Raw genomic sequence first — 12,767 nt, forward strand, 5'->3', positions numbered from 1 at the left:
TTTATACCCTTAATTGTTTATAATAGTGAGAAATATTTCTATGCTAGGAACTATGTGTGAAGAAAAAAATAATTTAATAAAAAATGTTCATGAATTTTACTTAATTATTACGAATTATTATTAATAAAGAAGTTTAATAGTTCAAGACACAAACCATTAACATAAATTTTTGGAGAGTCAATAATTTAGTAAATATCTAATTTGTCAGTAATAAACATGAATTATAACATAATTATTTTTATTAACAAAAGATTAACAAAAATATAAATCAAACTTTTGGCATAAAAATATAAAAAGTAGAAAAAATTAATAGTAGATATGATCCTAGTCTTAGGAATTTGTATGTGTTGGGCAAAAAATTGTGATACATAACTCTGAATCAGTTTAAGAAGCAATAATATCATTTTACTTGGTTCTGATATTCTAATACCAGCCTAGCTAATTGGCCTTTAGAACCAGAATTTCGATTTCTAGATCTTATACAATCCCCATATAAAGCTGCACTCAAATTATCAACAATATTTCCTTTGTATAATTCACAATGTCTTTGTTTATGTCTTAATCGTAGTCCAGATTCTACAGCTCTAAATATATGACAATCACTAAATGCTACAAACATAGAATACACTGATGGATTAGTCATGTTGGCAACTTTTAAAGAATGACTTGTAAATTCTGACACCAATTGACGTATGTCCCGATCGGCTCTAACAATAGGAATTATTGATTCTGCACGTTTTCTGGCTGAACAATTATAATTACAGTAAGAAAATAACTATATAGTAAATATAACTAAATATTAGTAAATAATAGCTTAATATACTTACAAATAACATAATCTTTTGCATAGAAAGACAAATGACTGAAGTCAAAAGGATCAAAATGGCCATAATGTTGGTTTATATCCAAAGTAGTTTGTTTTGGATATGTCATGAGATTTGGATCATATTCAGAAAATGGCAGAGCACTAAATACTTGCCATTCCATAATAGTATTCATTCTTATCTGATTTTATATATTTATTTAAAATTAATATCAGATCAATGTAAATTCATTTATCAATTTTGAATCATAAAAATGAACAAATTAATTAATATTTATTAATATAAATACATAAACATATCTGTAGTATATATCTATGTTAGAAGTTGGTGTCTAAACAACTACCCTAATTTAAAAAAAAATGATATCAATAGATTTTTTTGAATTTAGGGATATAAATTGTCTGAAAGTCATTAAAATTTATTTTCAATCATTATAAATATAATTTATAAAGATTATACAATTATTTTTTACATAACAGGTATATTAGTAACACAAATATAAATCAATATAGTACTTACTCTATTTAAATAATCCTGTCGAATTTCCATTTTTGGTCTAGCTAACATCATTAAAGCATCAGAAGGAAACTTTTTAATTGCTAAATCTACAATTGCAAAATCCAATAATGCATCTCTTAATGCTAACAGTTTTGTATTAAATACTCTAACCGATAACCATGCAACTTTGATACCATCTTTTTTATGAGTATTACTCAATGATGTTGCCTCGTCTTTTAATTGTTTAAATACATCATCAACTGCACCTTTACCTGGTGCATTAGCATCATACAATAAAATCTAAACATACAAATTTTAACTTTTATGTTATCTAATAATTGACTAATTATTATACTTACCAACATAAGCATTGTTTTTTCTTTTTTATCAATGCAAATTTGTTTAAATTGTTTCAAAAAACGAAAAGCGTCTTCTTTTTCACTGGTATGCACAGGTAAGAGTATGTGCACACGAGTATATTCAGTTACATATGGAACTGTTAACATTTCAACTTTACCAAGTAACTTACTAACTTCAACTCTGAAAAATAAATTAACAATATTTGGAAAATTGTTCATGTACATAAATCATTGATTCTCAAACATAATTAATAAATTAATTTTCATTTGTATGGTGATTTATAATATTTTTTTTAGCTAAACAATTTTCACGAAAAATGTATAATTTGAGAATAGATTATAGCAAAGATTCTCAACCTTTTGAGGCATACGTCCTTTTCATACAGTTTTATGATGTCATGTCTTCCCCCAAATAATAAGATTGAATTATGTTTAATATATATATATAATACTTTTAATGTTGGTTATTAAATTAATATATCAATATATAATATGATAATCAATGAAGTTTTTTTAAGTATTAAATGAGTTTATTTGCTGGGAAAAATAATAATTATAATTTAAAATTATTAAAACAAATTTTTTATATTCACTTTCTTAAATATTAAATTTATTATTATTAAGTAGGTACAAATCAAGGAGGTTAACACTACCTACATAGTTTCAATTAATTATGATTCAATATTATTTTAATTAAATATAAAAATAAACATAAATAATGTTTTCAGGTTTCATTGCTTTTTAAAAATATTTCACTCCTCCCTTGGAAGGTGCGTCCCTTAGGTAGAGAACCATTGGATTATAGAATGCGTGTAAGAAGTAAAAATAATGTTGATGTAGTAATAGGTATCATCTGCATATGAATACAAGAACAAAATTTAGGTTTGAAAAAATGTAAATAAATTGCATGCTTTAATCCTCATTATATAAAATACATATTTATATATTTTATTTTCAAGTCTCGTGGAAAACTTTTAAATAACTATTAAAATAGTAGGTCTAGTCATAAAAAATAAAAATTAATTATTATTAATCTATTATCAATAGAAATAAAATTTTAGATTGATTAAACAATTATTTTTAATTTTAATTATTACTCAATCAAGGAAGTTTTTAAATTTATAAATCAAATCTGTATACATTAAAAAATAAACAAGTGGTACTTTATAAATAGTTTTTACTTATTTTTTTTTTTTAAAGTTAGTGGCTATTTTCAAAAAAGTTGAACATTAAATCACTATTTAAAGCCATAAAAAACAACATTCTTACTACTAGAATTCAAGTATTAAAAATATATTTTATCACCTTTTTTGTATAAATGTGTTACCAATAATATCTTTAAAGTTTAAATCCAATATATAGTCTAATCCTCTTGATGGATCAAATCGTTTGTACCCATTAACCAAATGATCGAATTTCAAATTATTTAAATATTTTAATTCCAAATGCTCAATACTAATATTTAAAACATTCTGTAAAAATAATTTTAATTTGTATTATATAATTAAATTTAAGGTTGGTGATTTGTTAGTTTATGGTTACTTGTTAATTTATATTTAAAAAATTGTACTGTTCAAACATTCCTTACACGAATATCAGCACTTTCAGCTTCATTTAATGGTCTTATATTGCTTAGTCTAGAATCTAAATATAAATGAGTATCTGTAAAATGTTCCCATTTTAACACATCAAAACGAGTTGAAGGCAAGCTGCCTGACTGGCTTCCAACAGGCCAAGTTACTTTTCTAAAACCTAGTGGTTCGAAAACTGATTCAGCTACAATAGAACGTCTTAGTTCTTCAATATACATGTTAGATTTTTCTAAATTCATTTTACAATAAATCAAATGAATTTTATACATTGTCTTAGCATTTGGCATGGGATAAACAGTTAAAGCATGAATAAAATTTTTATGTTTCAATGGTTCATCAAGTAAATGACCAAGATCATTGGCTTCCCACAAATGATAACTATATAAAAGTTGACCCTAAGTAAAATAATTGAAACGTTTTATTTTTTGAATTAATAATTTTTTGTTTTTCGTTACTTGAATTGATGTTTGACAAGGAAGATCAACAGAATGTAATACACATCGACCAAAATTATCATCATCCGAAGTAGAAAAAGCATTACGTACACACCAATCAATATTTGGTATAATTTTACGAATAACAGAGTTACTTAATAATATTCCGGCATCTGAAAATTATTATTTAACATAACTATAATTTACTAAACACATTTTATTTGAAAAATATATTACCTAATGAACAATAATTAGTACCAATAACAGTTCCACTAGCATATACATCTTCACTTACACTAACTTTTTTTACTAAATTCATAAGTTTATCTGCATTTAAGTATGTACTGTCTTTTATTAACATGAAAAACTCATATTCGTCTAAATAGTTATCAGCAATATATTTTACCATATGAAATGGTTTCAATACACTTCTACTATCTGTAAAACCAACTATACCGGGTATTTTCATTAACGATACATTTAACTTGTGTCCACTTGTTGCATCAACAAAAAAAATTGTCTTGTCTACCCAATGTGTAACAGTCTTATTAACTGCAACCGCTAGACCATCTGCAGAAACTTGATTGGCCAAAATACCGACGAATAATTTCTCTCGAATTCCAAGTTCTGTTGAATAATATCTTGGACGTAATAAAGTCTGCGGAATTTTTTGAGCACGTTGTGGTTTGCCAGCCAAATTAATATGAGGTTCATATTCATCTTTTACAGTAATTGAACTTGATCCACTTTCAAGAACTGATATTGAAAATAGACAGCCAGTTTCTAATAATGGACCTACAATAAGACTAAATAGAAGGCCAATTGTGACGCCAATAATTAAATAGAAGTTTTGACGTAAACGTGCTGATGAACACAGCATATTGATTCTAAAATTCAAAAATAAAAAAATTATAAAAAAATAAAAGATAACAATGAATAAGTCAAATAGTAAACAACAGAGGAGTCAATACTATAAACACAATTTCAATTCCATACCAGAATTGGATAATAAATACTACCTATAAATTAATTAACATGCAATGAGAATAACAACATTAACCACAATCAAAATTAAAAAGGTATTCTTCATTGGCTGATATTCATATATAGTGTTATAACTCTTACCTAGAATGATGGACTTTGGTTTTGAAAATTCAATCCGTCAACATATTACGATATCAATTTCGTTTCGATATTTAAAAGGTTTATCCTATATATTAATAGAAAATGCATTTATTAAAACAATAAATATTAATAAACTATTAAAACAAAATTCCTACTCGTTATTAGGAAGGTAGTTCATTCGGAAATTCAAGGAATTCATAGATATTGGTGCCCTGCCACAACTATTTTAAAACCATAAATCCACAACTATATTTACAAACTGCAGTTGAACACTCATCGCCACCGTCATAGTATTAAAGTTATCATAAACAAGATGTTGATTTTACCGACGGATGTGTGTTTATAAATATATATATATATATATATATATATATATATGTATCTATATCCATGTTTTTACCAAAGACAAATACATTGACGTATTCTTTCAATTGTTACCGTCCGCCTATCAGTGTGCATGCTATCACTAACGACAACACCGACAGCTTAGCGAGCCTTGGTAGTCAGATGCTGATGCAGTGCTGCACTCTGCCATTAGAAAAACGATAACACGACGAAGGTGCATCGGACCGTGAAGTGTTAACCTCAAATACGAATGGCGCGGCCGTCTTGGAAGAACGAAACGTCACGGTCCGAGACGATTTCTTGGTTTATGGGTTGTCCGGAAAATTGAAAGAAAGCGAAAACTCGTCGCCCAACACGTAGCGTACACGAACTCAATATGTGCAGACCGTCAGTGCGAAAAACACGGGAAACGCGAAAAAACCAAAAACATTTCATGGAAGGGACGCGTTAACTCCTTGGCTTGTCAACGGACAACTTATTTTGTTATTATTTATTTTTTATTTTTTCCCTCAGTGTTTACTATTTGCTCACGTTTACGTTGTCTATCGCATCATTCTTTTTTTATCATTTTAACGTTCGATTCCGCTGTCTCGACTTGTATGTTTGAGAGTGTGTACGTTCGCTCGTCCCGTCAGAGTCGAATTATTTTTTTTATTAACCCGTAACCGATTGCACTGCATCTGCGTGATCCACCACAGGAGGTTTGTATCCAAAATTTGCCGATGATCCACAAACGACTAGCAAATGTCAAAAGTTATGGGTGAGTACCTGCTATCTCTTTGGTTTCCCTAAAAAACATTGTCAATATCGGTCTTGATATTTTTCCTCAGTTGATTATCATTGTAGGCGCAAAAGCGTTGTGATTACGTTATGATCGTGGCGCAACAACATCATGCTGCAATCTTCCAAACCGAAGGTCACCGACCTAAATCCACATTTGTTATGTGTTCTGTGTGGTGGATACTTTGTAGATGCTACAACAGTAATCGAATGTTTACATTCCTGTAAGTAATATATGTTAAAATATTGTACCTTCTTACAATTGTTTTGATTCTTGACAGTTAAACCTTTAACATTTTATTTGGAAAATTTTAGTTACGATTTGAATGTAAACTTCATTTGATTGATTACATATTTAATTAATCATCAGATAAGCATTTATTTATCACCTCATTTTAATTTAACTATATTGTTTGTATTTAGTTAAAATTATTGTAAAGACTTATTCAATCATATTTTTGTTAAAAAAATGAGGTTATTACATTTTTAAAACTTAAGATATTGTTATTGTTTATTCTATAATGCACTAACTGAAATAATTATAATTATTTCTCATTTAACTTAAATAAACTACCATTATTAAGTTAATACTAATAAATACTAATGTATTAGCATTATTTATATCAATATTTATTAAAAATTAAAACAAAACTAGGTAGTTATTTGGCATTATTAGAAGGATATTTCATTTTAAATAAATTACTTTTATTTACTTTAAAATTGTAGATAACTGATCAATTTTATTTTGTTTTCTCAAGCAAGAATTAATGAATCAATAATTAAATAGCAATTTCCCTTTTACACATAATGTAAATAATCAAAAATGATGTAAAATATTTGCTTTATTAGAAAATTTTGTGTAAATTATATTCATAAGTTATTAAATAATTAGAAACCTTATAGTTCTAATAAGATATTATATAGTGTTATATAGTTTTATAGATTTCTTATGACGTTATAGATGTTCTACAATTTTACAATGAAGGAATAACATAAAGAAAATCATTAAATACCTTGGGCTCTGCATTTTATTATTTAGTTCATTATACTTTAGTTGTTTGTACAGATATAAATATATAAATATACATTTTTGATTAACTCCTTTTAAATTGATAAACAACTGATATACAATTCCAATAACGTGCTGATCACAGTGTAACAGCTTAATGCTCTGTAATTGTAGAAAATACGTAAATTAATTATTTTTTTTATTAAGTTATTTTTAGTATTCTAGTAGCATAATAAAATAAAAGTTAATATATAGGGAAATATTCGGAGTTCCTAACTAATTACTTTTGAAAGTTCTAATTTTTGATGAACAATTTTTACTTTTACTATTAATAATTTGTATATTTCTGATTTGAACTTGTATGATGATTGGTTAGTCAAATTAATAAAATAGCTTTAAAATAAAAAAATAAAATTCAGTAAAAAGTTTCAAATATACATAAAAATGTGTGCGGTAAGCTTGGTTTTGTTAAAACAAAGTTGAGCTGCCCAAAATTTAAAAAAATTAAATATTTAGAATTTTTCCAAAGGAGTTTTTCCATCATTATAGTATACTTTAATTTGATATCAGGTAGTCACTTTCTCCTGGGACATATTATTTATTTATTGTTTAAAAATGTACTATTTATTTGATAACTAACATTGTGAGAAAATAATTTTATGTGAAGTTATGTTAAACTTATCTTACTTTTTTTTTAGTTTGTCGGAGTTGTATTGTCAAATATCTCGAACGCAACAAATATTGTCCAATATGCGACGTATTAATTCACAAATCCAAACCTCTATCCAATATCAGGCCAGATCATACTCTACAGACTATTGTTTACAAACTTGTCCCATTTTTATTTCAAAGTGAGTTCAGTTTTGCTAACCTTAAACAATTACTAATGATAGTATAATTTTCTTAGAAGAAATGTCTTTAAGAAGAGACTTTTATAGTCAAAAACATTTGTATATACCACGAGATTTACTTAGTCGTGGTGTTGTACCAGAGAATTATCATGTTTTTGCTACCAATGAACGAATTAGTGTATGTCTTTATTATGAACTGGATAATACAGATCAAATAGTAAGAAAATATATGATAAAAAAGTTTCAATTACATTTAATTGTATTTATTTTTATTTTTTTAATTTTGACAGTTTAAACAAGAAGCATATAAATACTACTTGTGGTGTCAAGTAACAATGACAGTTTTAGCTTTGAAAAAATTAATATACCTAAAATATGAATTAACACCAAATGATTATCATAGTGTAGAAATCTTTCACCAAAATAATTTATTAGATGATCATTTAACTATAATGGATATTATTTATATGTTTGATTGGAAAAGGGTAAGTATATCTAATTAATTGATATCTGAATATTTTCTTAACATTTCTTTATTTTTAGAAAGAACCATTAACAATTGCTTATCGTATTCTTAAAACCGAAATTCAACCTCTTCCTCATAATGAAATTGTTAGAAAAGAAAACATGTTGGCCCCTCAAAGAGATAATGAAAATTCCAAAGAAGAAAAAAATGATTTACATCTTCAAGCTATTGCTAATACAGAGATAAAAGTTGAAGAAGTACCTACAAAATTAGAAGAAAAATCTATGGCTATTGTTAAGATACCAGATTCTAAAGAAGTACAATTAGAAATTAGCGAAAATGGGATCATGAAAGTTACAAATATTATTCAGAGTAGAGAAACTATTCAAGCTAATGTTACTATTGAACCTACTGATGTAATCAAGAATGAAAATTCATCTAAACTTGAAGATAATAAAAAAAATAATGATGATGATAAGAAAAAAACCTTAAAAGTTTATCCAGGATCTAAGATAAAAAAGACAAAACCTAAATTAGATACTATTGTTGAAAAAATTAAAAAACAAGGAACTAAGTACAAAACATTAACAACTCCAACCAAACATTGGAATCCTAGTATATCAAAGAGTTCAATTTTAGCCAAAAAAAAAGAAATGAATGGAGTAGATAAAAAAAGTCAAAAGTTTTTCAAATCAAGAGATAAAAAAAATGAAGATAAAGCAGAAGAAAATTTAAAAAGATTAGCTGAAGTACCTTTAATGAAAATAAATCCTCAGACATTATGTCCAATCATGCCTTCTACTCCAGCTAAGAAATCTAAAAAGCTTACTCCTAAAAAGAACACTTTAGCTCATTCTTTGGCTCTACTACCTGTTCGGCCAGTCAATAATAATCCATTTACCAATCCATTGAATCCTTTCATGTATGGAACATATTCGAATAATTCTAATGGAGGTCCAGGAGAACCAAATGATTTTCTTAAAGCTATGTCTGAACTGTGTCCACCATCATCGGCTTACCATAATTCATTGCCTCCATCTGTCAGTGTACTTCTTAATCCTCTGTATACACATCACAGACAAAGTCAAGCTAAAAAAATACCTACAACTGTACCTCAATCACCTGATGTACAAAAATTACCTTCCAATAAACTAGACACTAAAACTGAACAGATAGAAGATAAAAAAAATGCTGACAATAAAGATGATGAATGCACTAATAATAACAAAGGCGAAGAAAAAATGGAAGTAGATAATGAAAAAGAAAAAGAATAAACTTAGAGTACCATGAAATTTCTATAACTCGTAAATAGTCTTTAAAGCATCATGACAATAAGATTTGTAAAAATGCATGCAAATTTACCTAAATAAGTTATTTAATCACTATAGAACATGAAATTCAAGGGGATCTCCAAGACTTATTTATAACAAAATTTTAGTTTTAGTCATATTTATTTCCTTTTTTATTTCCACTTAGTATATGAGATTTTATTTTTTGTGATACTATAATCTTTTACTGGTGGGTAATTCCTATTGAAGAATTGTTATTAATATATATTTTTTAAGCTGGTAGTTAGGAATGTTTCTTACAATATTATAGATTTACATTTATTTTTTGAGTACTTGTATGATAATTTTATAGTGCAGTAAAACCTCGATAAGATGGAATCGCTTGGGACCATGAAATTTTTTTGTGTTAACGGGGTTTCCGTCTTATCAAGGTTTTGTTGTATAATCATTATTTCCTACCAAAAAATTAACTAGTACTAGTTATTATATACTTCTATTTTGTTTAAATTGTTTACAGTAATGTATATTTGTGAGTTTTTTCTTCTTCAAATTTATAAATCAAACTACGATATAAAGTTAGGATTGTTAGCAATTTTCCTGTGCATAATAAATATCAATTGGTGGATTGAGGTTCAAAATAGCTTCAATACATTAAAGCATAGTTGTCTTTTACGACTCGTTCATAATAATTCCAACAACAATAACTGAATATAAAGAAGTAATGTAATATTTTATTATACCTGTGTTCTAAAATGTTTAATACAATACATTTTTTTATAAATTAGATTACCCTTGTTTTATGTTCTATATCTTTCAAATAAGTTTCTATATAAATTTGTAGCCAAATTTTAATGTTTTGCTTGTTTTAAAATTTTTATTGAAATTTCTCTCAAATTCTAGTCTTAGATTAAGATGTAAATTTTGTAAAAAAGAAAAAATGTTAATAATTTTATTCATGTGCCTTCAGTATTTAATACCCATTGCTCACATACTTATGTGATATCGATATATGTTTATGTATTGCAGCTCAATTTTTTTTAAATGCATTGGAAAATTAATGTACATTGTACAGGGTAATATGCACTAATCTCTAAGATTGTGTGATGATTTATATATTCTTCTGTGGTATAATTAATTTCATGTTGACTAATGATTTTTTTTTTATATACTTTTCAATAATTTCAACTTGAAATTAATGACAACATTTAAATGCTTAAAATAATTAAAATAATATTAAAAATAAACTCCGGTTCCCTTTCAAATCGTATACATTTTTCACTTTGTACTTGCTTCGGCAGTATATATACTAAAATACTTCTTCTAAGGGACTTATAGTTTAATTTATCTGTATTTAATAATAAATCATAATAATAAAATTAATGTACTATTTTGCAATTAAATTAAATTACTAATTTTTTTTTTATATCAATTCCTAAATACTTATCACAATTACTTACTCAATTGATTAAATTTATTTATATTTGATCAATGCTAACAGCTAGAAATAATATGATTGAAAAGCAATTTATTTTTATTTTAAAATGTATTAACATCACATTATTGATATAAGTCTAATTATTATTCATACAGTGCCAAAAATTAATAAATACATTTATTTTTAATACTTTTTTGCCTATAGTAGGTACTTTACAAATATTAAGTATATAGTAAATAATATTAATTTTTAATGTGATTTATTTTAAAATTTATTTTTATAAAAACTCACCGTTTTATATGAGGAACAAATATATATATAAATATATATTGTATACTTAATTATTAATGATTTTTTATAATATTGTTATTTCAGTATTTTTATTCTTTTAAAATTCAACATTTTAGAAATGTTAAAAATAGCTTATAAATATTTAAGAAAAATTGAACTTTTTCTTGTTGTATATATAAATTATATTATTGTATTATGGATTTTTTAATTTATTTTATGTACTACAAGAGTCACAGTCTTTAATTTGTTCATGATATATTTAATTTAATTATTAAAATGTTAATATCTATAACAAAAAAAAATGTATGTTTTTAATATTTGGGTTTAGAATATTATTGTACTCCAAATTTCTCTAAAAATATGTTATAGTTATGTTTTATTTTTACAAATAAAATATGTTGATTTAACATTTTAAAGACTGCTGACTATTAAATGTTAATGGTTTTGTTTTAAAAAATGAAAAATTACCTACCAAAATATTTATAATCAACAAAACATTTTAAATATATTATTTATTAAAGTGTAATTTATTTTTGTAAAGTTAAATTGTTAAATAATTTTAATTTATTTTTAATGTAATTTAAATGTAACAATTATAGTATTAATTGTTAAGGATTGAAGAGGTGTAATGAGTTTTATAAATAAAATATTTTCAAGGTTTTAAATGTTCACTCAAATTTGTATTCACTTTCACCTCATTATTATATTATATTATTAGATTTTCATCTTTAAATCTCTATATAGGGCAAACTAAAGCTAATAATTTGAATTTTATAACTATTATTCCTAAGTTTGAAGTATAATTAATATAACATATTTGTTTTTTTATTTAATATCATATAAAACAAGGAAAATAACATTAAACTTTTAAGAAATGTTAAGAATAAATGCATCATATGATTTTATAGCTCGGAAAATTGTAATTGAAATTTCAATTACCGAACCAGTAGTGCATCGTGTATTTATTTACCTACGCTATGATACGGACTTTCGTTGATCATGGATTTTCAGCACGGAAAATCGTCGAGTAATGCATGAGCACACAAGAAATGCGGGCTGCACTTTTCCTGAGCTCGTTTATATTTAATTTTCCATCTGCATGATTTTTTCGCATGTAGAACAGGGTGGGAAGTAGGTACGCAACAGCTAAGAGGTAAATGAGAGATTTAGCTCGGGGACCAGCCTGGATGGCGTCGACTCGGAACAGGCAATTGTATCGGGTAGATTGTACGGAACAGTCGGAGGCTGTTGGCGCATGAAACATTCTAGAAAAGAAAAGAAAAACTGATCATAAACACTGTGTTCGTTTAATGTATGTACTTCGAGTATGGTGTATCAACGCAACACGGAAATTGCGAAACAAACCCTGAATAGCAAAAATATGAATGATGTTAACAGAACAACAAACGCTGAACCGGTTTACCTCCGACGTAAGTACTTGCTAGTTTTAAATAAACTACAACACAATA

At 26.1% G+C, this 12,767-nt stretch overlaps 2 protein-coding genes across 4 annotated transcripts; one reads left to right on the top strand and one right to left on the bottom strand.

Annotated features, from left to right (window-relative positions):
* Positions 1-250: 250 nt before the first annotated feature.
* On the bottom strand, positions 251-5,174 carry LOC112680451 (chondroitin sulfate synthase 2). The gene is made up of 10 exons (XM_025550550.1): positions 4,988-5,174; positions 4,833-4,917; positions 3,945-4,594; positions 3,729-3,880; positions 3,270-3,668; positions 2,987-3,153; positions 1,682-1,862; positions 1,344-1,622; positions 828-1,005; positions 251-744 (listed from the first exon to the last, which is right to left on the bottom strand). The coding sequence occupies exons 3-10, from the start codon at positions 4,585-4,587 to the stop codon at positions 401-403; spliced, it is 2,343 nt and encodes a 780-aa protein (XP_025406335.1). The 5' UTR covers positions 4,588-4,594; positions 4,833-4,917; positions 4,988-5,174; the 3' UTR covers positions 251-400.
* A 234-nt stretch (positions 5,175-5,408) lies between these two features.
* LOC112680452 (polycomb group protein Psc-like) lies at positions 5,409-10,760 on the top strand. Of its 3 annotated transcripts, none has more exons than XM_025550554.1 (6): positions 5,409-5,937; positions 6,008-6,181; positions 7,665-7,817; positions 7,877-8,034; positions 8,108-8,302; positions 8,361-10,760. In XM_025550554.1, the coding sequence occupies exons 2-6, from the start codon at positions 6,070-6,072 to the stop codon at positions 9,555-9,557; spliced, it is 1,815 nt and encodes a 604-aa protein (XP_025406339.1). In that variant the 5' UTR covers positions 5,409-5,937; positions 6,008-6,069; the 3' UTR covers positions 9,558-10,760. The 3 variants fall into 3 exon arrangements, with proteins under 3 accessions (XP_025406339.1, XP_025406336.1, XP_025406337.1); XM_025550551.1 differs by having other exon boundaries at positions 7,874-8,034; positions 8,361-10,759; XM_025550552.1 differs by having other exon boundaries at positions 6,024-6,181; positions 7,874-8,034; positions 8,361-10,759.
* The last annotated feature ends 2,007 nt before the right edge of the window (positions 10,761-12,767 follow it).

This window comes from Sipha flava, unplaced genomic scaffold, assembly GCF_003268045.1.
Source record: "Sipha flava isolate LNK unplaced genomic scaffold, YSA_version1 176_pilon_pilon, whole genome shotgun sequence".
NCBI classification, from domain to species: domain Eukaryota; kingdom Metazoa; phylum Arthropoda; class Insecta; order Hemiptera; family Aphididae; genus Sipha; species Sipha flava.